The sequence below is a fragment of the Kogia breviceps genome, chromosome 20 (genome assembly GCF_026419965.1).
Source record: "Kogia breviceps isolate mKogBre1 chromosome 20, mKogBre1 haplotype 1, whole genome shotgun sequence".
In the NCBI taxonomy this organism is placed as follows: domain Eukaryota; kingdom Metazoa; phylum Chordata; class Mammalia; order Artiodactyla; family Physeteridae; genus Kogia; species Kogia breviceps.
The window spans coordinates 15,926,373-15,949,849 of record NC_081329.1 but is presented as its reverse complement, the minus strand read 5'-3'; the positions used below and the strand labels follow the sequence as shown (position 1 = coordinate 15,949,849).

General features: G+C 44.1%; 2 protein-coding genes across 10 annotated transcripts in view; both read left to right on the top strand.

The window, feature by feature from the left end:
- The window catches only part of SLC7A2 (solute carrier family 7 member 2), a 73,862-nt gene extending 65,692 nt beyond the window's left edge, over positions 1-8,170 (top strand). For 6 of the 8 annotated variants that reach the window (XM_067022366.1, XM_059049425.2, XM_059049428.2 and 3 more), the window contains exons 11-12: positions 418-526; positions 3,073-8,170. In XM_067022366.1, the coding sequence (XP_066878467.1) occupies positions 418-526; positions 3,073-3,269 (306 nt within the window). In that variant the 3' untranslated portion in view covers positions 3,270-8,170. The remainder of the gene's footprint in view (positions 1-417; positions 527-3,072) is intronic. The other 2 variants (XM_067022369.1, XM_067022368.1) reach the window with 2 other exon arrangements.
- A 7,000-nt stretch (positions 8,171-15,170) lies between these two features.
- The window catches only part of PDGFRL (platelet derived growth factor receptor like), a 47,443-nt gene continuing 39,136 nt past the window's right edge, over positions 15,171-23,477 (top strand). The window contains exon 1 of one of the 2 annotated variants that reach the window (XM_059049444.2): positions 15,171-15,405. In XM_059049444.2, coding sequence (XP_058905427.1) covers positions 15,351-15,405 — 55 coding nt within the window. In that variant the 5' untranslated portion in view covers positions 15,171-15,350. The remainder of the gene's footprint in view (positions 15,406-23,477) is intronic. The other variant, XM_067022370.1, reaches the window with a different exon arrangement.

Genomic DNA, 23,477 nt, shown 5'->3' with positions numbered 1-23,477 from the left:
CCTTCCACTGCAAGTGAAATTATCTTGTCCCCTTTGAACTAAGAGCAGGATCCCCCTGAGATACCATGAGTAGCCAGAGTTCCAGAGGCATGCCCTGTCGATATCTGAACTCAACCGGTAAACCCTAAACTAAACGAAACCCTGAAACCAGTTGCATCTTGGTGATGATGCAGGTGTTCGCAGGCTGGATAAATCCGCTGTTGCTTTGGGCTGCAGTAAACAATGTGAAATGTGCTGCTCCTTTTAGTATTCTCAAGATGAGTTAGTTTTTATTCAGGTTGTCCTTTTTGTGAGAATATAAACTAACTGACACAGTGTGAAAGTATGTATGTCAAATTAGTTGCCACCATGTTGACATAGTTTGGGGAATGTGCTTTCGAACGCTGAGTTTATTTAAGAAGATATTTCCCCCCTTAGGTTCCGTTCTTACCGTTTCTGCCAGCCTTCAGCATCCTGGTGAACATTTACTTGATGGTCCAGTTGAGTGCAGACACCTGGATCAGATTTAGCATTTGGATGGCGCTTGGTAGGTCTTCCAATGTTTTCGCTTTCTGACCGTGGGCTCTCTTTTTCCGATGTCATGCACTGTGATTAGAGAAATGCATCCACTCCCCCTTCCTAGAAATAAAGGCTTTATTTTCCAGTTTTTTCCTTTCTCAATTTTTAGAACATCTGAGTGCTTGCTTTTCCAGATACTTTAAAAAAATTCAGGGCTTCTCTGGTGGCGCAGTGGTTGAGAATCCGCCTGCCGATGCAGGAGACACGGGTTCGTGTCCCGGTCCGGGAAGATCCCACGTGCCGCGGAGCGGCTGGGCCCGTGAGCCGTGGCCGCTGAGCCTGCGCGTCCGGAGCCTGTGCTCCGCAACGGGAGAGGCCACAGCAGTGAGAGGCCCGCATACCGCAAAAAAAAAAAAAAAAATTCAGTTCTCCCAGTAGCCCTGTAAAACTCTATAGGTCCTGTTTTTTCTAACTTCTTGCGTGAGAAAAATGAAGCCCCTAAAAGTCAAGGCATCTAATTTGCAAATGGCAGCCCTAGAGTCTGATTCCAAAGCCAGTTCCTTCCAGAGTACCAGTGGATTTCTGGCAACATTTTGAATGTGCTTATATCAAGAAATTTCTTTTCTGATATCAAAATGCCTTGGGGTGGAATTTGGCATTACATAGCATGAATGAGCTTATTTATATCTATTCTGCACTGTTCTTCACCATGACTTCTTCAGTTTCCTATGCGAAAATTGACTTAGAAATGAAGAGTTTAACTTTGTTGTAACTAAAGCACTGAGCCCCAACTGTCTTTACAAGTATGACGTGGCTGAAAGGTGAAGCAGTGAGAAATGAGAGCTAAGCCTGCATTGGTTTTGGTGGCCTGAGGAGTTTGAGAGTTGATGCTTTTTGACAGTCCTCCCATTGGCTTAATGAGAATGAATCTCTTATTATGAATGAATGAATCTCTTTTGTGGCTGTAAATTAACTTAATTGCAGTCTCAAGCCACCAACCCACCTGAGTTGATAGAAGATTTAACCTAGTCAGTTTTGCCAATCCCCTCCATACCCACACTAGAGTTTTGCCCATATTGGGGGGATCTGACACTGTGTCAAGGAATTGGGGTGCATCCAAGGGTATCCCTCCACGCAGGTTACTCTAGAGTATTCTCTCTGTCACTGTGGCCACTTCTGATAGGTGGCTCTGTTGCATCAGGGCCAGGATTCTGACGGGAATCACTTGCCAGTCGGCTCTGCCCTCCATAATGTACCACAAAGCCATTCCTTTGTGATCTCGCCACCTCCCCAGGTGCTGCCAGGAAGCTGAGCCCAAACCCCCGGGAAACAGGACCATAGAACACTCTCCCCTACTCTGAGCCCAGAAGAATCTCTTTGTAATCTGGTGGAGAGCTTCTCTACCCTTCCTGCCTTTCCAAAAACCACTGCCTTGGTTGAGAGTCCACCTGCCGATGCAGGGGACGCGGGTTCGTGCCCCGGTCCGGGAGGTTCCCACATGCCGCGGAGCGGCTGGGCCCGTGCGCCGTGGCCGCTGCGCCTGCGCGTCCGGAGCCTGTGCTCCGCAACGGGAGAGGCCACGGCAGTGAGAGGCCCGCGTACCACAAAACAAACAAACAAACCAAAAAAAACCACTGCTTCTTTCCTCAAGTTGTAGCTCACTGAGGTTTAATCATGTACTTGACCTTGGTGAAGAGAATGAACTGCAGAGCCAGACTCTCCATGTTTCAATCAACCCCCGCCATTTATTAGCTGTGTCACCTAGGCCATGTTATACCCCTGCTTCTGTGCCTCAGTTTCTTTGTAAAATAGTGATAACAGTACCTTTATTTGAGGACAAGGAGGGTTGGATCTTCAAAGCTCGAAGTACATGAGAGGAAATAGAATCACTTCTAATAACCGGACATACCAAAATACTCATTGGTAGCCCACTTCCCGTGATTTTACATGGCAAAATTGTAATGCATTTCACATCAACACAAAACACTCAACCAATTTTTTAAAATATAGCTAAAATACAGCAAAATGCCTACATATCTCGCGAGAACACTTAAAAGATTTCCCTCTGATCCCCAGTCGGCATGGCTGTTAATAAACAGTTGGCTAAGTACACAGTTTTTCATCCTCTCCTGGTGACAGTAACGTGTGTAACGCACACCCATGCCCCCTGTTCACACAGGGCACGCTTTCCAAAATATCTGACTGTGTCTTTGTTAGCCCACCACTTGTTTGGGGGATGTATATGAGATTTTTCCCCACATATCCTTTTGTTTAAAGTGTAGTGTTGAGTGTTGAGAAAGTAAAAAAAAAAAAAGTTTTTCTACATAAACATCCGGAAGATATTTATTGAAAAAAACATGCATATAAAGATTGCAGGTTAAAAAGGAAGAAGCACATTCTGCTGGGAAAATGTCAGGGACCTTTTATGGCATATCCTGTACTTGCATTGCATCCTTCTACAACAGCCCGGAAAGAGAAGGCAAAAGGCACTATTAAGTTCTGTATTAAATTTTCCACATACAAACAGCCATTTTCTGACACACCGAAAACACTGATTTTTTTTTTCTCGAAAAGGTTTCCTGATTTACTTCGCTTATGGCATTAGACACAGCCTGGAGGGTAATTCGAGGGATGAAGATGATGATGAAGATATTTATTCAGACAACATTAATTCAGCGACAGAAGAAAAATCTGCCATTCAAGCAAATGACCATCACCAAAGAAACCCGAGTTTACCTTTCGCATTCCATGAAAAGACCAGTGAATGCTAGTACCTGCAGCAGCAGAGCTGGTCCACAGTCTCCACGCACATATCCTACATGGAGTGAACCATGACGGATGCCATCATCTTGCTAGGTTGTCATTGGTTTGCTGCAGACACAGTTCACCCTAATTTATACTTACTCACCTGGACAGCACCTCCTCAGATGGTGAATTATGCATCCAGGGAAAACACCCTGAGCTCGCTCCTCAGTGATGCATGTCCCCCAAATAGTGGGACTGCGGGAGTGTGTGTGTGTGTGTGTGTGTGTGTGTGTGTGTGTGTGTGTTTGTATATGTTGGGGAGTATCAATGTTAAAAGTTGTTTGTGTTTTACTATTATTGTATTGCATTTTTCCAGTGTTGTCATTAATCGGTAGCATATACTGCACATACTGAAATGGAGATGATCACGGAATAGAAAAACATTTTGTATGTGCTGGGTGTGGTTGGGGAAATAGCTCTTGCTCTTCCTTATTAGGCTTTATTAATGTCGAGTTAGAACATGCTAAAAATGCATTTGCCCATCACAGTGTCTGTCATTGGTCTGGAGTAAGAGGAGGGGATAGGAAATGAGCCTTTTCTACAACTTATAAATGCCAGCAGTGGGTTTAGTACAGCTTTTTCTTCCGTAAGGTGTGACAGTTTGCTAAAACCTTCGCCAGTAGGAGTGTTCGTGTCTGCCGTACTGCGCAGGGCAGGAGTGGCCCTCTGTGTCATCAGATGTCAGGCACCCCTTTGAACTGCTGTCTTCTTTGAGAACAGTGGTCCTTAAACGTGAGGCCTTCACCTTCTGTGAATGATATATGCCCCCCTGCCCTGTCCCAGTCCAGTCAGGGGCTTGAGAGAGGTAGTGCGATCTACGTGGGACCCTTTGCGCTAGAGAGTGGACGTGGTCCCCACGGGCAGGAAGCTCGTGTAAGTGGCAAAGATGAGGATATGTTTGAAGATCAGAGTAGACATGCGCTTGGACAAGTAGACCCCAAGCACCCCTGTTTTAAAAGTCAGCTAAAATAAGCCAGTAGAATCTCCCAGATCACACAATTGGTAGAATGATTCATACTTTTTTCCATTACTTAATCACAGTTCAACTTTTTTTTCTAACTCAGTAGCAAATTCTCTTTCTACTCCATGCATTAAAAAGGAAAAAATGAAGGGATACAAGAAAAGAAAATTCCCCTATTCTGATTTTAAAGTGCCTATTCAGTTATTAAAGGGCGTTTGACCCAATTTTAGGGGTTCAGATCTAATTTGCCTCTGATGTTTCTTTTGGAAACAGGGATGTTTTTCTTTCCCCATCCCATAAATTGTTTAGCACTTTTAATTTTGAGTAAATAATTTGTTTTTAAATGTAAGGTTCTCTAATTACTGTATTGTACTTTATAGCGTTCTCTAATAGTGGACTACTTATCTGCAGTGTGTTTTGCTTCTCATGAATTATTTTTCCTACAAATAATTATATGGTTCACTAGATGAGACTGAGTCTGAACACGTACATATGTATGGGTTATATTTCCAGGAAGAACATTATCCAGCCCAGGTGACCAGCTTAATCCAAAGGCAAGGAAGACATTTATTTTCTGACAGCTTTTCCAAGAGATGTCACTTTATTTTTTTCATTAAAAAGCAAGTTATGATTATTGAGGAGTTTATTGTGATTAACTATCCAATAAACAGGTAGAAGGCCTGGGTTTCTGGCTGCTAGTGTTGTAGCATCTCTGACATAGAACTTAGTACTAACATTCCACAATTTCCAGGGTGCACACGGTAAAATCTGAAGCCCAGAATTCTTTTAAGCTGCATGTTTTACTGGAGAGGAAGAGTTGCCTATGCAAGGGGTGAAGTATTTCTGTAAGCACTGTGGGCCTAATCATAAGTCCTTGCTGTTATTGCAGTATACTGAGAAGCCCTTTTTTTCCCTGAAATCATTCTAGAACAGGCCCCTTCACACAGGGAACATGAAGAATTTCATATGTGAATATTAAAACTTTTACTGTAACAATATCAAGAAATTTGTTTAGAACATGACAGGCAGCTAAAACTATTATGCCCACTGTGTTCAATTAGGAGCAGAATTTAGTTAAAAATTATTTTTCTACCTTGAAACACTTTACAAATGTCTATGAAAAGATGCTTTGTCCGTGACTATGCTTTTTTTCTGTGAAAACTCAAATGTATGTTCATATGTATGTGTGAGTGTGTATATATATGTGTGTGTATATTTCAAACGTCAGTGTAGAAGTCAGCTGGGTTTAGGATGGGGTTTGGAAATAATACCGTTGTCTAGATTTTAAAAACCCAACTGATGGAGAAAAAATAATGTTTTATATTGATAGGTATGCTTCTGCAAACTTTTTAGGTTTTAAACTATTTTGAAATATATAGCGATTTTATATGTATAATATTTTCTATAGATAGATTCTTTAAGAAAAATATATTTATAATGTTTCTAATATGAAATCACTGAAGTCTGGTACATTATACCAGGAGCTTTATAAACTGAAATGGAGTTGGGGGCGGGGGCATTAGAGGATTTCTGTTTATTGTTTCTGCTGCACCTTTTCTGACATTTCTGTCTTGGTTTGTGCTTATTAGGAAAAGCCAGTACTACCAGGTCTTTTATCACCTCTCTGTTCCTACATTTGAATTTATAACCTTTTGAACAAAATGTTGTTTTTACTTTCCTAGGATTACCAAAATGTTCTGTACAGCTTTTACTAGTAATCAGTCACACTTATATAAAGTCCTTTATATAAGAAATTAAAAAATACATATACATTCTCTTAATTGTGACTGAGTAAAAACAGCTTGAATTACCTTTCTTTTTTGCACTAGGAAATATGCTCTCTGATCTCAGTGAGAAACTTTAATAATAGCACCTTTATTTTATACTCTTAAAAAAGAAAGATGATTTGTGAATAACCATACAAAGGCCATGCCTACCCTACATTTCACTAGGTAGCTATACAAATCCAAGTTTAAAAACTATTTATGAGAAAATGTAGAACTTGTGATGTATACTGAAACACAGAGTACTGCTTAATCACATTTTCCCCAGAGATGAATACCAAGAAAAGACCAAAACATCATTTGAGGTGTATACATTAATGAAAAACTAATGATGATATCTATAAAACTTTACTGTTATCAACCACACTTGATAGAAAATATGTTTCAGAATTACCTTCCTTTAAAAGACAAGGGCCTGTCTTCTTCAAATTTTTCTGAATAAAAGATTTTAAAACTTTTTATTTTAAATATTAGCCAAAATGTCTTCTTAAGTCCTGTGTATTTACAGGTAGATGTTAAAATCTTTTGAATTAGAATTTGTATTTGCCAACCTATTTTCAAAACATATTTGAATGCAGGGAGAGTAAGGAAAAGCAATCGCCCGCCAATGCTGATAGTGCCCGAGGGAGCAGGTTAGTCTTAACTTTGCTTCATCTCAGATCAGCATATTCTGAGATGATAAACCACGAGATAAAATTGTGCCAAGATTCCAACTCTTACTTCCCTGTGACGTTGCTTCTGATGGTCTCTGTCTAGGCTTCTCCTGATGTGCTTCAAGCGACAGTGCAATTCAAACTAAAAACACAACGTCCACGGAATGTTAAAGGATTGGGTTTAGAGTGTGCATTATGGACTATTAATATTCACATGATCAGTGTGAATTTCTTGGGGGGTTGTGATCAACTGGGCTTTTTGGTTTGGTTTTGGTTTTTGTCTAGTGCCAAAATAGTGCCTTCTCTGTATACTTTCTACCTACGTTTTCTTACTTGTCCTAAAATATCAAGGGAAAAAGTACCAAAGTTCATGTAGGAACTAATGCCATCACAGGTCATTTTTCAGACACGTAGATGTGAAAATGAGGTTGCTTGACTTTGTTGTTTAAATGAGTTTTTTTTTTTTAAATCTCCTTGTATAATCATATTTAAACATTTTTTAATGGCTTTCTGGTTTCTGAATCTTGAGAGGCCTGATCTGTTATTGTTGTGGTTGTTGGTTTAGTGGTTGGTTTTCGTAACATTCATTATTGTTGATATGTACACAGTTTAGTCATGTTCATTTCAAATGCGTTTTGTTATGGCTCAACCCAATTGGCAACCCTGTTTGCTGGGAGCACTGTCTTAGCTTTTATTCATCACGGCTGAAGCCACTGCCATAATCTCTGGCCTTAAAGAGCTTTCACGGACCACTGACAGCAGCTCCATGGAGCTCATAACCAGGACCCTGGGTCAGGCAGGCTGCAAAGTATGAGCGTCTATAGCTACCCCATTGGTGGGGGCTTGTGATGACAGGGTAGGGTATGAAGTGAAAGACTTCACATGAAACTAAGGTAGTTTGGGGTCCTTAATTTCAGCCCCAAATATCCCAGGAGTACAAGGTAAATGATAAGGACCAAGGACCCTCTATGACTCATGGAAAGGATGGCTGCTTCCTGGAACTGGCACCACTGCAGTTTCTGCACCAGCACTAATAGCCTTGGGCAGGAGAGTGCGTGGGCCTCGGCGCAGTTGCTAAAGAACCTTGTGTTGCCAACAGGACAGGTTTCTCTGGCCCGTGCCTGCTTAACAGGCTCTCCATCTTTGATGCCCGATTGTTTCATTGCTTTATTTTGTTATCATTGTACTTAATAGAAGCTGTTGATAGGGCCTAAAACCCTGCAGAAATTCTGTGTCTGTAAAAACCAACAGATACATTGGTCTTATGCGAATATAGAGATTTTTGTGTGTGTAGTAGGTAATTTTAAATTTAAATGTCTTTAATGATAATCAGTGTTCCTTATTACTTATAAAGTTGGATTATTTTTTAGAATTTGTAATGAATGAAAACTGCTGCTGCTTTACCACTGTAAAATATGCTTTCTAACATGACCATGTATTTTTAAAATAAATTTTAATACGACTTATAATAGTGTAGTATGCGTATGTATCACACCTACCAAAAGCATACATTTCACACTTACCTAATTTAAATTGCCTTTTTATTTAGGAAGCTTTACAGCTCAGAAATATATCAATAGTACAATCTAAATGGAAACAAATCTACTGTTGAGGATATTCACCTGGCAGCCTACCGCATGAATACCAAGTCCTATAAATTACAAGAGATGTCTTCACGTATACTCAATCCTCATGGCACGTTCCAAATAATATCTGTTGTGCCTCAAGCATGCCACCCCAGGACCACACATCTGAGATCCTACCACTTCAACTGTCATTTATTTAATGGACCAATCTCTTTGACGTTGCCTTTGTCTGCAAGAAGCTCCTTGATATTCTTCTGACAAAATCATAGCTTTTAGTAATTGGTGATCAGTTATGTATAACTAACAGAAATGTTTTATGGTATAGTGAATAAATATTTACCAACCTCAGCCCTCTTTACCCTTTGATGGGGAGGGAGGAGTCAAAGAGTTTTCTAACATGGCTGTAAGTTACTTAAAATTGCACATCTCCTCAATTAGCTTGTTTAATTTTGAAATGTCATTGTGTACACACTTAATTGCTATTGGTTTTTATAAATTGGAGGGAACACCACGGTGAATTGTATAAGCTTTAGTATCAATTTAGCCTGCATTGAAAACCAAGCTAACACAGCAAAGTATTTCCCAAATAGAAGCCTAAAACCTAATGTAGCTAATTATTGGCTTGATTATATTGTTAACTAGGTTTTGAGGCCCCGCCTCTGTGTTGGCACCATGGGATCAGGCTGCAAAGTGTGAGCAACTATATAGCTACCTCTGTTGAGTGTCACCCCAAGACCCCAGTTGTCGGGCTGTGGGTCCAGCCAGGAACTTCTGGACATAGGACCACCATGTCCTTAGTGTTCTTTAAAGAAGGCCACGGATAGACTTTCCATTTTAGGAAGCCAGTAGATTGCTGAGAGACTGTGCTGATAAGTCCCCATCTGTCTGTGTGGAAAGAGTGATTCATTTCATCCCATAAAATATCTCCAAAAAATTCTCAAAGGACATAAAATAACCATTATCCCATTATCTCAACTTGTCTTTTAAAGTAGGTCAAAGTATGGGTGAAACTATCTAGAAAGAAACTCAGCTCAATACTGATTTACTCACCCGAACGTTCCTTAGTAACAGATTCATAGCCCACTCTTAGATACTTTTAGGTATCAGAGATTCCAAAAGTCATAGTCTCTGGTAAAGAATCCCTGTTACTCTCTAGTAAGACTGGAGCAGTCAACATGAAGATAGAAACACAAGATAAAGACTTCCCTACCCAGGAGAACCATACAGCTCAGGGTAGGGCCAAATCTCCATGATGGAGAGCAAGCTCATTTCTGGGCTCTGCATTCGCTAACCTACAAGGGCCACAGCATCGTCGTGATTCAGCTTTCTGGGGTTCCCCAAAGGCTGAGCCTCCGGGTCTCCAGGATCTTTCCCCAGCCACTCACTAATGCCTGATATTTCTTCAAGCAAAAACCAAGAGCTTGGTTTAAAATGTCAATATTCTTGGAACATTGACTTAAATTGGCCCAAGTTGTAAATGACTGACAGCAGATGCTTTTCAAAAAGTGAGCATTTAGAGCAAGTAAGCAGGAGAAAGCAAATAGGCACAGGACCGTTGAAGTAGGAAGGAGGACACCATCGAGTAAAGAAAGGAGAGGAGGGAGGTTTTCGAGTCATTGACATTTTAGCTGATAGTTGCCTGTCTTCCCCTAGCCATTTATTTTTTTTTATTTTTTATTTATTTATTTATTTATTTATTTTTTTTGTGGTATGCGGGCCTCTCACTGCCGTGGCCTCTCCCGTTGCGGAGCACAGGCTCCGGACACGCAGGCCCAGCGGCCATGGCTCACGGGCTTAGTTGCTCCGCGGCATGTGGGATCCTCCCGGACCGGGGCACGAACCCGTGTCTCCTGCATCGGCAGGCGGATTCCCAACCACTGCGCCACCAGGGAAGCCCTTCCCCTAGCCATTTAGAGGCTCTCATAACCAGCCAACAGGTGCAACATCTTTACAGCATGCCATATCCTGGAGCTAGGAGCATAATTTCTCGTGCCCCATTTTAAGTAGACCAGGGTTCTGGGATCCCTCCCTTCATGAAGTACCGCAGACTGTGCGGCTTAAACAACGGACACGTATTTACTCACACTTCTGGAAGCTAGAAGTCAGAGAGTAAGATGTCAGCAGGGTTGGTGTCTCCTGAGGCCCAGATCCTTGGCCTGTAGATGGCTGTCTTCTCCCTGAATCTTCATACGATCTTCCCTCTGTGTGTGTGTCTATATCCAAGTTTCCTCTTCTTATAAATAAGAATACCAGTGATACTGGTTTAGGGTCCTCCCTAATGACCTCATTTTATTTAATTACCTTTATTTAATTACCTCTTTAATTTACCACATTCTAGAGTACTAGAGGTTCAGACTTCAACATCGACTTTTTTTATTGCAGTATATTTGATTTACAATGTTGTGTTAATTTCTGCTGTACAGCAAAGTGATTCAGTTATATATATATGTACATCCTTTTTTATATTCTTTTTCTATCATGGTTTATCCCAGGATATTGAATACAGTTCCCTGTGTTATACGGTAGGACCTATTGTTTATCATCCTATATGTAATGGTTTGCAGCTGCTTATCCCGGACTCCCACTCCATCCCTCCCCCTCCCCCCTCCCCCCTCCCCCTAGGCAACCACGAGTCTGTTCTCTATGTCCATGAGGGACTTCAACATTTAAATTTGGGGGGAAGTGGGGGGACACAACTCAGACCATAACACAGACCTAGGATAAGTTCAGACACGTAAATTGAGCTAAAGTATATGTGACAGAGGTTTGGGAAAATGCAATTCCAAAATCGTTTTCTATATACCAGTTAACCAATTTGAAAATGTAATGGGGGGAAATTCCATTCATAATAGCAAAACAAATACATAAGCAAGTAAAAATAGGAACTAAGTTTAACAATGAACAAGACTTACATGGAAAAAATATAACTAAGTGTTTATAACTATATAAGTGCTTAACTATATACCTACACACACACACGTCTATACACATACACACACGCACATAGGTAGCCCAAATTTAGCTAAAGTGTATTTGACACAAAATACACTTAAGAATGCAGGCTTGGGATTACAGAATTTCAAAACTGTTGTCCTAATACCAGCATTCACCAATTATAGAATATAATGGGGACATAAAAATAGACTTGAACAAATGGAAATATACATAACTTTATGACACATTCTGGGATAGGAAGACTTAATATTGTAAATATGACCATTCTTCCCCCAAATATAAATTCGATGCAATCATAATCAAAGCACAAAGTTTTAATGGAGGTTAACAAAGTGATTTCAAACTTCATCTGGAAGAGAAAATGTACAAGCATAATTAACATACGATCAATGATGGGGGCATTCCCTTGCCCAAACAAATAACAAAACATACTATATAAATCAGTACCAGTTAATGAATGCAGTGTGGTGTTTCTATAGGTATAGATAAAAAGATCAATAGAATAAAACAGACAAAACTGAAACAGACCCATGTACATGTGTCATTTAATACACACTAAAAGTCAATTCAGAAAGATGGGAAAAGAACCAATCATTTAACAAATGATAATGTGACACTGATCATCCAATTGGAAATATAAACATAAAATTAGACTTGTAACTTGTGATACCAAAACCAAAAAATGATAGACGGATTTAAAGACTAAACAGACCAACAAAATTATAAAAGTTTTAGATGAAAATATAAAACATGTAATTTGCTGATTTGTGGCAGAGAAGGTCCACCTAAGGGGATATAAAACCCAGATGCCATGAAAAAAATTACTGAAAAATGTAATTGCTAAACATTTGTTGTATTTCTTAAAGAAAGGCACCATTAGCAAAATTAAAACACAAGCAAAGGATTAGAAGAAAATGTCTGCAGTATGTATAACACCCAACAGCTTATTATCCAGAACTTATTAAGATTCTACTATAGTAAGGCAATAAGAAAAAGAACTCAATTTTAAAATACAAATGGCTAATAAAAACATGAGATGGGGCTTCCCTGGTGGCGCAGTGGTTGAGAGCCCGCCTGCCGATGCAGGGGACACGGGTTCGTGCCCCGGTCCGGGAAGATCCCACGTGCTGCGGAGCGGCTGGGCCCGTGAGCCATGGCCGCTGAGCCTGCGCGTCCGGAGCCTGTGCTCCGCAACGGGAGAGGCCACAACGGTGAGAGGCCCGCGTACCGCAAAAACAAGCAAACAAACAAACAAATAAAAAACCGTAAGATGCCCATCCTCAATAATAATAAAAGGAATAGGAATTGAAATAGCATAATGAGATTCCCCCCTCCCAGGTTGTAAAAATTGAATAGATTAGCCACTTCCAGGACTGGTGGGTGGGAAGAAATGCACAGGCTCATGGGCTCCCAAAGAAAGTAGAATTGGCTATAAACAGGAACAGCTTTGTTGAATTGGCAGCATTAATCAAAATTGCTAAATATCATGGTCTTTGGCTGAATAATTTCCTTTTTATCTATGTATCTGTGTTATAGAAATACTCATGGGCATAAAGCTATTCGGATAAGGACAGTTACTGCAGCATTTTTTTGTAAAGGAGTTTTTTTAAACAACCAAAGTATCTATAAACAGGAGCAAAATTTAAACTATGGTGCATCATTACCATGAAATACTTTATAGCTAGAAGGGTCGGGGACATGAAAGGGTATTTTTATTATTTTTATCATTTCCTGTCCTATATAATTCTGTGGTGGTTTAAAATATTTTTTAATGGATTAATTGATTTTGAATAAAAAGGTCTTTTTGCAATAAAAGGAAACACAGGTGCGGTAGCTGAGGGTTAAGTGCAACCCTCATTAATGTCAAGTCTCTTCACATGGGGTGCCTTCTGGCCTCTCTCGTAAACAACCAGCAGAGGCTTGTGGGAAGGAGCTGCTGAAGGATTCTGGGCTCTCCTTGTGTCTGAGGCGCCCAAGGATTCGAAATGCTCACGCCAGCCTGCATTCAGCTTTTAAGGATTCATTACAATTTTAGCTGTTTTCTTTTCATGGCTACTTCGACGGCAGCCACCTACCGACTCCTTCAAAGGGTAGAACAGACTGTGTGTTTTCTCTCTCCGTGGAAGGGGTTGCAATTCCGTCTCTCTGGTTGTTTTGCCGTCTTAGCTCTCTGTTATCAAGCCTATCAGGTACGTCACAAAGTACTTGCCTCCAGTCTTGGGAGTTTCTGAGACGTGACTTTATGGTCAGGAGGGCCCTGTTGGAAAGCTTTCCCTTCTAGTGATTTCAACGGCTCATTTTAACCGGTGGAGTGAGGGTTCGACCCAGAGACATGGGTGTCGGACAAAAACCTGGATTAAGACTTCCTACCAGTTTGCCTTTGGGCTGCCTCATCGATAAAATGGGGCCGAAACTAACCACGCAGCCTCCCTTGTAGGTTTGGTGTTGATACGAGGGACAAGAAACGCATGTTGAGGGTTTTATGCTCTGTGTGGAACACGGTAAGTTCCTAATTAATGAGTATTACCTTCCAGAAACTGGTGGTAGAATACAAAATTTAATAGGGCGCATTTTTTGCCCTTGAACTCAGGAGCGTGCAGGAGAAAGAAGCACAACCAGATTCACCGCGAAGTCCTGCATTTGGTTGTAGCTGCCGCCATTAGGTATTTGTACTGGGGAAGCGCTTAGCCCAGCCCGGAGCAGGTGAGGTCTGAGCTGAGCCTTGTCGGATGAGCTCGGCCAGGGGTTGGGGGCGGCGAGAGGGCAGGCAGGGGGTGGAAGGGGTCTCTTGGAGGCAGAGGGGACAACGGGAGCAGTGGACCCCCGCGGCCGCTGGGCCAAGGGCGCCGGGCGCGTGCTGTTGGCGTGAAGGGCTGGACGGGAGCAGGAGGCGGTGCTGTAGATGCCCCCACCCCCAGCCCCGGAGCCCAGAGAACTCGAGCAGGAGCCTTGCTGGAGAGCCTTTGAAGGGTTTTTAGTTGGGTTAGAGTTTTTTGAGAGCTGCATTTGAAGATCAGTCTAATAGCTGGAGAAAGAATGGATTGAGGTGCAAGAAGGAGGGGCAGGGAGACCGACCTTGCTGATGACAGACGGTAACCTCGTGAGCCGGGGAACGGAGGGAGGCATGATGGCAAAGCGCGGCGGCCTTGACGCTTAGCCGGGCAGGGAGAGCCCGCAGGACGTGGGGGCGTGTGGAGTGAGGGACAGGAGGTGTAGACGGAGCCCCAGGCCCCAGCACAAGAGGGAGAGCCAGGGTGTCAATGTCTCGGAGGCCGGAGGGGCCCCTGATGCTCTTGCTTGGATCTGTTTTCTGGCACAGTTCCCTCCTGAACGCTTAATTGAGTCGTATGTAGGGCAATGGGGACTTCTGAATAAAAGAGGAAGGAGAAATTTCTCCAAAACCTTCGCCAGGCACCGGGGAAGGAGCTGGCCTGCCGTGGGCCCCTCTGAAGGCAGAGCAGCCTCCCCAGTGAAGCCCCGGGGCTCTGACGTCTCAGCTGCAGGACAGACGCCGTGTCCAGCAGGTACAGGGCTGGGTGCAGAGCCGGGAGAACCGAGGGCAGTGGTCTTGTTAGTGAGAGCCAGTGAGAGACCTGCTGGGAATGAAGAAAAATACTTAGGGGGAGCTTTTTACAGAGCATTACGGCTGCACTTGAGCTGGTGGGGAGAGCGCTGGTGGCATTTGGACAGCTACGGTTAAATGTGACCCCATCAGTAGCCGCGAAATTGCACGGGGCCTGCTTGAAGTTGGTAAATGTCGTGAAACGCCGAGCGTTGGGGGAACTCGATGAGTGGCTGCTATAATTGACATTTCACCCTCAGCCCTCGCCCTCGGCGCCGGGAAAAAGCGCAGCGCTTCACGGCTCCGCCAGGGGGCAGGAGAGGTTACGTTACACAGAGAATGAAAAAGGAAAAAAAAAAAAGAAAAATCCCCAAACTTTCCCCCCAAATCTGTTCTTCCTCATGAAACCGAATCCTCCAGCTGCGGCGTCCCAGGCGCCCGCCCCTCGCCCGCCGCCTCCCCTGGCGCCCCTGCCCTCGCCCTGCGCTCTCCGCGCGCCTCGGACCTGCTGTCCCCCGCACCTCTGCCCCACCCCTTGCCCTGAAGATGAAGGTCTGGCTGCTGCTGGGTCTTCTGCTGGTGCACGAAGCTCTGGAGGACGGTGAGTTACTCTGCGTGGGGGGCTACCCGGCTTGTGCCTGACTTGATCCCGGACTCCGCCCTCCCCTCCACCCCAGCCCTCGTCGTCCTTCAGGTCTTCTTCTAACTTGAGTCCTTCCGAGGCCCAGCCCTGGAGCCGTTCCCTGCTCCGTGCACCTGCGCCCCCCCCACCGGAGGGTCTCCTTACCTCCCTCTCTCCACCTCCCCTCGGAGCCCCTGGGACGGTGGCAGCTGCTCTGACCCTTAGGAACCCCACAGAAGCGCTCCCGCGCTCCCGGAAAGCTCTCGGCAGCTGGCAAACGGAACAACCCCAGGCAGCCCCTGGTCCAGCCCCCAGTGTCAACGTGTCTGTCTGGGAGCGGCGGATCGTTTCCACCGCTGCGCGGCGTTCTCCCCGGTCTCTGCTCGTGAGGGCGGGTGCCACCTAAACGGAGCCTTTTGCAAAATTCTAAGAGTCCTCCTCCCCCATCTGCAGTCCTAGATTCGTTTCATAAACAAGCGTGGGCTTGAATCCTGCGAGATGTGCCTAAGTCTTAGACCAGATATTTCTGGGTATCAGACCTTCTCCAAACGACTCAAAAACCCACAGCTGTTACACTTATCTGATTGGAGGGGAGAAGATGAAGGACATGGATTTATGTACACCATATGGGGGCCCTTGTGCCGCTGAACTTTTTTGAATGTGTAGGGCCTGTCCTGGGCCCACCCTGTTGTGTAGACTCACAACCACAGGGCCAGACTTCAGTGTGTGTGTGTGTGTGTGTGTATTGTTGTATTTCTATGTCTATTATCTATATTTCTGTTGGCATTTAATTGTTTGTTTGGCTCCATTATTTTTCGATTGGTATTATTCGTGCAGTATATTTTGCATCTGTTACATCCTGGTATCCTGAAATCTCCCTTGGAATTCTGCTCTGCAGTCACTATTTCTGCTGGTTTTGGTTGAAAAGCAGCTTTTGCTGTTATGCAACCTCCCGCTGGGGCCAGCTCACCCTGGCTCACATCTTTTATCCACTACTCAGTCCTGACCAGTTCCTTTCTTTCCCATGAAACTAGAAGTATTGGCCAGAAAAAGACCACATTATGGTTTGCAAAGTCCGAAACGGTTGTGGGACTTGAAGTTGAATGTGAGGCTTCTTAAGCCTAGAGCCTTCCTGGATAATGTGTAGGCAGTGCTTCTCCTCGGGGGGGAGAGGGGGGGAAGGAACAGGTCCTCTGCCTAGAGAGCAGTTGGCGTGAGTTCACGGTGTAAAATACAATATTAAATTGCTCCTGGCAGGTCCTCGTATGTGATCGCTGAAGTGATGGAAATGTAGTATTTGGTATCACTTTTTGAATAGGGCAAGAGACGGTCAGACAAAATAATTTCAAGTGGCCCATTCACTTGGTTACACAGTTCACCCAAGATGCCTGCCACAGGGGCTCGGGAGGCAGCCTCAGCCTCTGCCTCCTGAATCTCTCCCAGCTGATGTGTGCCCAGACCATGATTACAAACAGCTGCCTGAATCAATTAGCATCTGTTTGTCAAATGTAATTTATACAAACAGTATAGACCTATGAGACAATCAGAGAAAGCTGAACACAGACTGAATCTTTTATAAGAAATAATTGATAAATTTTAGATGTGATCATTGCACTGTGGCTTTGTTTTTAAACGTAAAAAGTAAAAGTAAAATATATAGTGTAAACTATTTGTGAATAAAATATTGAACACATAATTAGAAAAGTAAATCTGCTTCAGTAAAGTATATAAGTTTTTCTAAACCTTTTAAGAATGTTTTCTCGGGTTTGAGTTATCATGTGGCTGGATGGGACCAGGAACTTAGAGTGGCTTAGGTGGGGTCCACGTCCAGTGCCAGCGCCTGATTCACAAGTCGGAATATGGTGCGTTCCTGGGTCATCCGAAAGCACAAACTGCAGACACAGGCGCATGACTCAACTTCTCCCATTGCCTTTGTCTTTCGGATCACTTCTAGGAGAGGCTTGCTAATAGTAAAAGAATTCCCTGGAAACACATGCTGGGTGTACATCTGCTCTAACCCAGCAAAGTTTGCCTGGCTTCGTTCTAAAATGCTTTAAAATTTTAGCAGTAATGTTATTTCTTATGAAGAGTGGGAGTGGGAAGGGTATGCCAGTCTTGTGGCATGAAAACAATTAATAAAAGGCCCGAGATGCCACTTAGAGCCACACGTGGCTCACGGCACCTGATTTTCAGCCTTTGTATGGAATACATGCCACTGTGTTTGTTGATACGGTGCTGCTATTTTTACATAGAAGAGTACAACATCACGGGTCCTTACCAGCTTTTGTTATCTACATGTTTTTACCCAGTGTTGGGAGCAAATGATGAAGTATAAATATTGATCTGTTACTGCTGTTTTGTCAACCTCCCACCAGACCCTTGATCAATACTAATTTGATCTTCAGTCTAACGTGGGCTTATTTTCAGTGCTGTGAAGGTTCCCCTTCTGGGGAAACTAAAGAGATTCATTATGATGTGAGGGCAAAACAGCCTGATTTCTAAGAAGGTAAGGGGAGTGACACTGAAAATGAGTCTCTAGCCAGTACTCGGTATCACTATTGTGACTCAATTTATTCCTTGGAAAAAGGATAAAAGTTAGTTCAGAAAACCTTATAATGAAAAAATTGTAAAAACTCTCATGGTTCACAAGTGCAAATAATGAATGGTTTGAAGCATTTAGGATCTTGGTCTGTATGTTCGACACGCAAAATCATCTCTGATTCTTGTAGCTGAACAAGAGAAAAGTTTAGGGGCACCAGAGAGACCGGGCAGTGTGCCAGCCAGAGCAGCGAGAGAAGTTCTGAGGATGGATGGCTGCCCCTGTACAAGGTTGTAAAGCCCTGCCCTTGGGGCGCTCATAGTCTAATGGACAGGACAGGTAACAAACAAGTAAAGATAACATTTCAGGAACTGATAAGCGGCATGAAAATCAGTAATCAGGATGTCTTAGTTTCCTAGAACTGCTGTAACCAAGCACAAACTAAGATACTACAAGTTCCTAGTTCTCGCACAGTTCTGGGGGATAGAAGTCAAATGAAGGTGTCAGCAGGGCCGTGCTGCGGCTGAGACCCTGGGCCGAATCCTTCCTTGCCTCTTTCTAGCTTCGGCTGGCGGCCGGCGATTCTCAGTGTTCCTTGGCTTACAGCTGTATCTCCCCAACCTCTGCCTCTGTTGTCACTTGGCCCTCTTCTCCCTCTGTGTGTGTCTTCATCTGGCGTTTTCCTCTTCGTGTGGGTCTCCGTATAAGGTCACCGGCTTATCGGATTCGGGCCCATCCTAATGACCTTTTTTTTTTTTTTTAATTTTTATTGCAGCATAATGTTTCTACTGTACAGCAGAGTGAATCAGCTATGCATGTACATATATCCCCCCTTTTTTGGATTTTCTTCCCGTTTAGGTCACCACAGAGCATTGGGTAGAGTTCCCTGTGCTGTACAGTAGGTTCTCATTAATGATCTGTTTTATACATGGTATCAATAGTGTATATATGTCAATCCCGATCTCCCAGTTCATTCTACCCCCCCTTTCCCCCTTGGTATCCATACCTAATGACCTCATCTTAACTTGATTATGTCTGCAAAGATACTACTTCCACATAAGGTTACATTCACCAGTTGCAGGGGTTAGGGCTTCAATGTATCTTTTTGGAGACACAGCTGAACCTATAAGATAAGGTAAGAGGATGGAGAGGGTTGCCGAGGGCAGTGTGCATGGGGTTTGGATAGGAGGGTCAGAGGCCAGCTGAGAGGGAGGGAGCAGGTACTGCTTGTCTGAAAAAAGAGCCACGAAGCCAAGGGCATGAGCTTCAAGGTGTCCTGGTGGTCACTGTGGCTGAAGGAGCATATGGGAAGTGAGACGGGAGTCGGCAATGACCTGTCAGGTGTGGGAAGACTTAGGCTTTATTCTGAATTAGGTGAAGTCACTGGAGGGTCTCCAGCGGAGAAGTGCCCATGGTCTAACTTACATTTTCCAAGGTAGGAGTGCTTAGGTAGAAGCCAGGAGCCTGCATAGGGGGCTCTTTTAATAGTCTAGGTGAAAGTGGATGTAGTGGATGTAGGGGGTAGAGTCTGCGTTTGGGGTCTATTTTGAGGGCAAAGCCAAGAGGGTTTGCTGCTGGATTGGACGTGGCTTTGGAAAGAAAGAAGAGAATCCTGTGTGACTCAGAGGTTTATGTTCTGAGCAACTGGGTGAACAGAGTTGCCATTTGCCGATAAAGGCACACCGGGGAGGGAGCTGATTTGAAAGGGCATCTAGAGTTCAGTGTGGACGCGTCCAATTTGAGATGCACACCAGCCTTCCACGTGGCCGTGCCGAGGAAGCGACAGAATATTCAGATCTGGATTTAGAGGCAAGGTGAGGACAGGAACAAGGCAGCTCTCAGCGTATAAATGCTGTTAGTGCCAAGGGGACTGGGGAGGCCACGTAGAGACTGAGGAGTTGCAAGGATTCAGCCCTTTGGGCTCAGGCAGGAAAGGAAGATGAGGAAGGCTGCCAAACGGACCGAGAGCCAAGACCGTGCCGTGTCCTGGAAGCCAGGCGAATAAAGTGTTTCAAGAGAGAGTGGTCATTTTGCAGTATATATAAATATGGGATCATTATGTTGTTCACCTGAAACTAATATGTTAGTTGAGCTGTCAATTACATCTCAAAAAAAAAAAAAAGCGTGATGAACTGTGTTCTGATGGATGCTTTGAAAAAACAAAATGTGTCAATCTAAGGTCTTTATCCTGAAATAGAAGTATCTAAGCTTAGGAGTTGCTCTCATAAGAAAATGATACTTTAAGCAATGATATTGAGGGTATTTTGGAGTGGGGTTCCGGAGTGGGTAGGGAAAAGAGGCTCTCATCGTTCTACATTTTTACCTCCCTATGTCATTGCTTTCTCAACTGCTTATATTTGTTCTTGGAAAAGTATATGTGTTCCTATGGGGTGTTTCAGGGGCAATGGAAAAACGAGAGTGGGGTGTCCCAGTTTATACAGCTGGTTAAGGGAACCCCTGGGCTACCCAGCAAATTTATCGTGTGGATATTTAGATGCTGCTCTCAGGTCAGACCTTTCCCCTTGACTGCCCATGGAGAGAAAAAAGCGAACAGCTTCAGGTCTTTGATGAGAATGGCTGTGTTTACAGGGAGTCGGCATCTAAGCAGCTGTCAGTGGTTCTTCTAATGAATTACTTTTCTCCTCCCACACAGTCTGATAGAATGAGAGAGGTTAATAGTCAGGTCATCTTTATCGAATAAGCTTTGATTGCAGTCAATCCTCAGCTGGTGCTGAAGAATTACAGTCCTTTGCCCTATTTACTTCTGGTTGTGCAGCATTGACTCGTTCATTCTGGAGATGTTTTTTGACCGGCATCTCTGCACTTGGGGATTGTAATGTATGCCTTGGAAAAGCATCTCCAGCCCTTCCAGGAAGGTTGTGCTCTCACCCCGGGCATCAAGTTCTGTTTGACTTGGAACTCCTTGTCAAAGCCCGTGGACCTACCAAACAAAGAAACCTCTTAGATAATGGTGCTGTGCCCGAGATTCATGCAGATAAAGTGAAAATGCTGATCTTGAGTGAATTGAAAGCAACAAGACAAACCAGAAGAGACTCCAGATCTGGTTTTTCACTGCCGCCTTAGTAACCTTGGGTGAGCTACTTGGCATCTGTGGTCTCAATGTGTCACCTGTAAATTAGGAAAAATAATGAGCTGCTTTACCTCCATCACAAGTTTACCTCCAACACAAGTTTACCGCAAAGCAAGCAGCGCCTTGCTCGCACTTACTTACTGTGGGTCGGACACTGGTCTCAGCATTTTAAACGTAGTAACGCGTTTAATCCCCGCAGCAATCCATGAGATAGTCATTATTACCGTATAATTCTCAATCTACAGATGAGGAAAGTAAGAGAGGGTAACTTCCCAAGGTCACACAGTAAGTCAGCAATGACTTCAGGACCTAAAGTCTGTAAGGACATTTAATGGTTTGTGAATTTTGTCTTTCATTTCTCTAAAAGATACTGTGCCATAATCTCAAAAATGCAATGGTAGTGGACTTTCACTTTTGTATATCTGCCTTGTAAATTCTTATAGTTTTTTAGGCCTTTGGAAAATAACTAATTTACTTAGTTAGCCTGAAGAGTCATTCTTTGAAAAAGATAGACATGGGATTTGGGAGTCGCTCGGTCCTAGGACTTGTCCGTGGGACCCCTGGTCTGGCTCCTTGAACTTTGTGTCGTTCCTGTCAAACCACGGACCAGTTCCACGGTCAGGCAGCTGGACCGACTGGGGGGCCTATTTGGTCAAAAGGTCAAATGATTTTTCAGGGATGATAACACATATTTGAAGGCGTAATATCCGTAACTAGTTAATCGAATATCCCCAAGTAGCATCACCACACGGGATCTGAGAGCTTAGAATCAGGGAAACTGCATGGGCTGCCCCAATTCCCGAGGATTTACAAACAGTTGTTGTCATTTCCAGTAGCTTGAATTCCTGTTCATGATGAAGGAAAAACACCAGATTAGACATCAGTCCAGAGGTCCATGACTCTCCCAGGCATAGCGTGACTGAAATGCTTGCAGGGCACAGACGACGTGGACGGTATCATGGGAGGCTTTTAATTTCTGCCTTAAGAAAAAGACAGTGACTTTTACCTATTGTAACAGTGAGGCTTATGCTTCACAATTGACGTTGCTGGATTAGAATATTTCTGTGGGTCTAATATGTTCCCAGCGATTACAGTGCTTTTCCTTCTGGGAGGTTGCGGAAATATGTGCATGGGCGCCCCTGCCTACCCCCATCTGTCGTTAGAACCCTGGGCGTAAATAAACCAAATGTGCAGGGTCTGGGGAAGTCTTGACAAACAGCAGGTACTGGGACTCGCCTTGGAGACTAGGGCTCAAGGGCACAGCCCTGCTCCCCGGAAGGACTGAGAAAGCTCAGCAGGGCCCGTGACCCCGAGGAACCAGAGTAGAGGGAGAATGGGAGATAAGAAGAGACTCAGACCCCGGGGGAAAGGAGAGGTCACAAATGGACCTGGAGTCATGGAAAGGCTCGCGGGGCTCCGGAGCGACGCAGCCACGCCCAGAGAAGGCCTCGAGCCAAGGACTTGGTGTTGATACTGAGCTCACAGTGGGGTTGGTTCCAGAGTCTGGGTTGGGCTGAACCAAGAGTGGAGGCCAAATGGCTCCTGTTTCAAAGGGCAACACGCAAAAGAAGCCAAGTTCATCACTACACAGCTGAGTCCACGTCAGCTGAGTTTTTGGTACAAATCATCAGACTAGGGCTCCATGAACTGCCCCCGAACACACACACGCCACGTGAACAGCCCAGATCAAGACAGAATGGTCCTGGCAGCCCCTCTCCTGTCCCCTCCTGGTCATCCGCAGCCCTCGCGGGAAAACCACCGCCTGACTTCTCATCTCAGAGATTCAGACCAGAAGTTTCGAGAACATCAAGTTTCTAACATGCATACATCAGGAAACCTGCGTTTCTGCCATCCTGTGAGAGATCAGATCCTGTAACCCTGGACACTCCCTCCCTCCAGGCAGCTGTCCCTTCGGGAGGGCGTGGCCTCTCCAGGCCCACCTGGCTCCACCTCATTTTGTCAGCAGCCTGGTCTGCTGGTGTAAGAGCTTTTGCGACACTTGCCTTTTTCTGTCTCTTGATCCCAGTTTCGGTGTCTCTGTACTCTTGACCACCCGAGCCCTTTATACACCACGGTAACGTTAGATAAATAAATACAAACATCAAAGAGGGAAAAAAACTTTTCTCCTGATTTATCACATTTCTCCATTTTATACAAATGCCCTGTAATTCCCTCAACTGGCCAAGATTTGTGTAGTGATCTATTCCAAATGTCTACAGGCTGTTGATGCTCATGTAGTGAAATGGGGGTCAGGAGACCTGAGTTACTTTCACATCCTGTCACTAGCCAGCTTTGTGCAATTTAACTTGTAAGGCCTCCTTTATTATTTTTTTAAAATGTGTAACGTGAGGACCTTAAATGATCTCTCAGGATCCTGTACGTTTGGACGTTTTGTAATTCTGTGGGCTTATATCAAGGTCA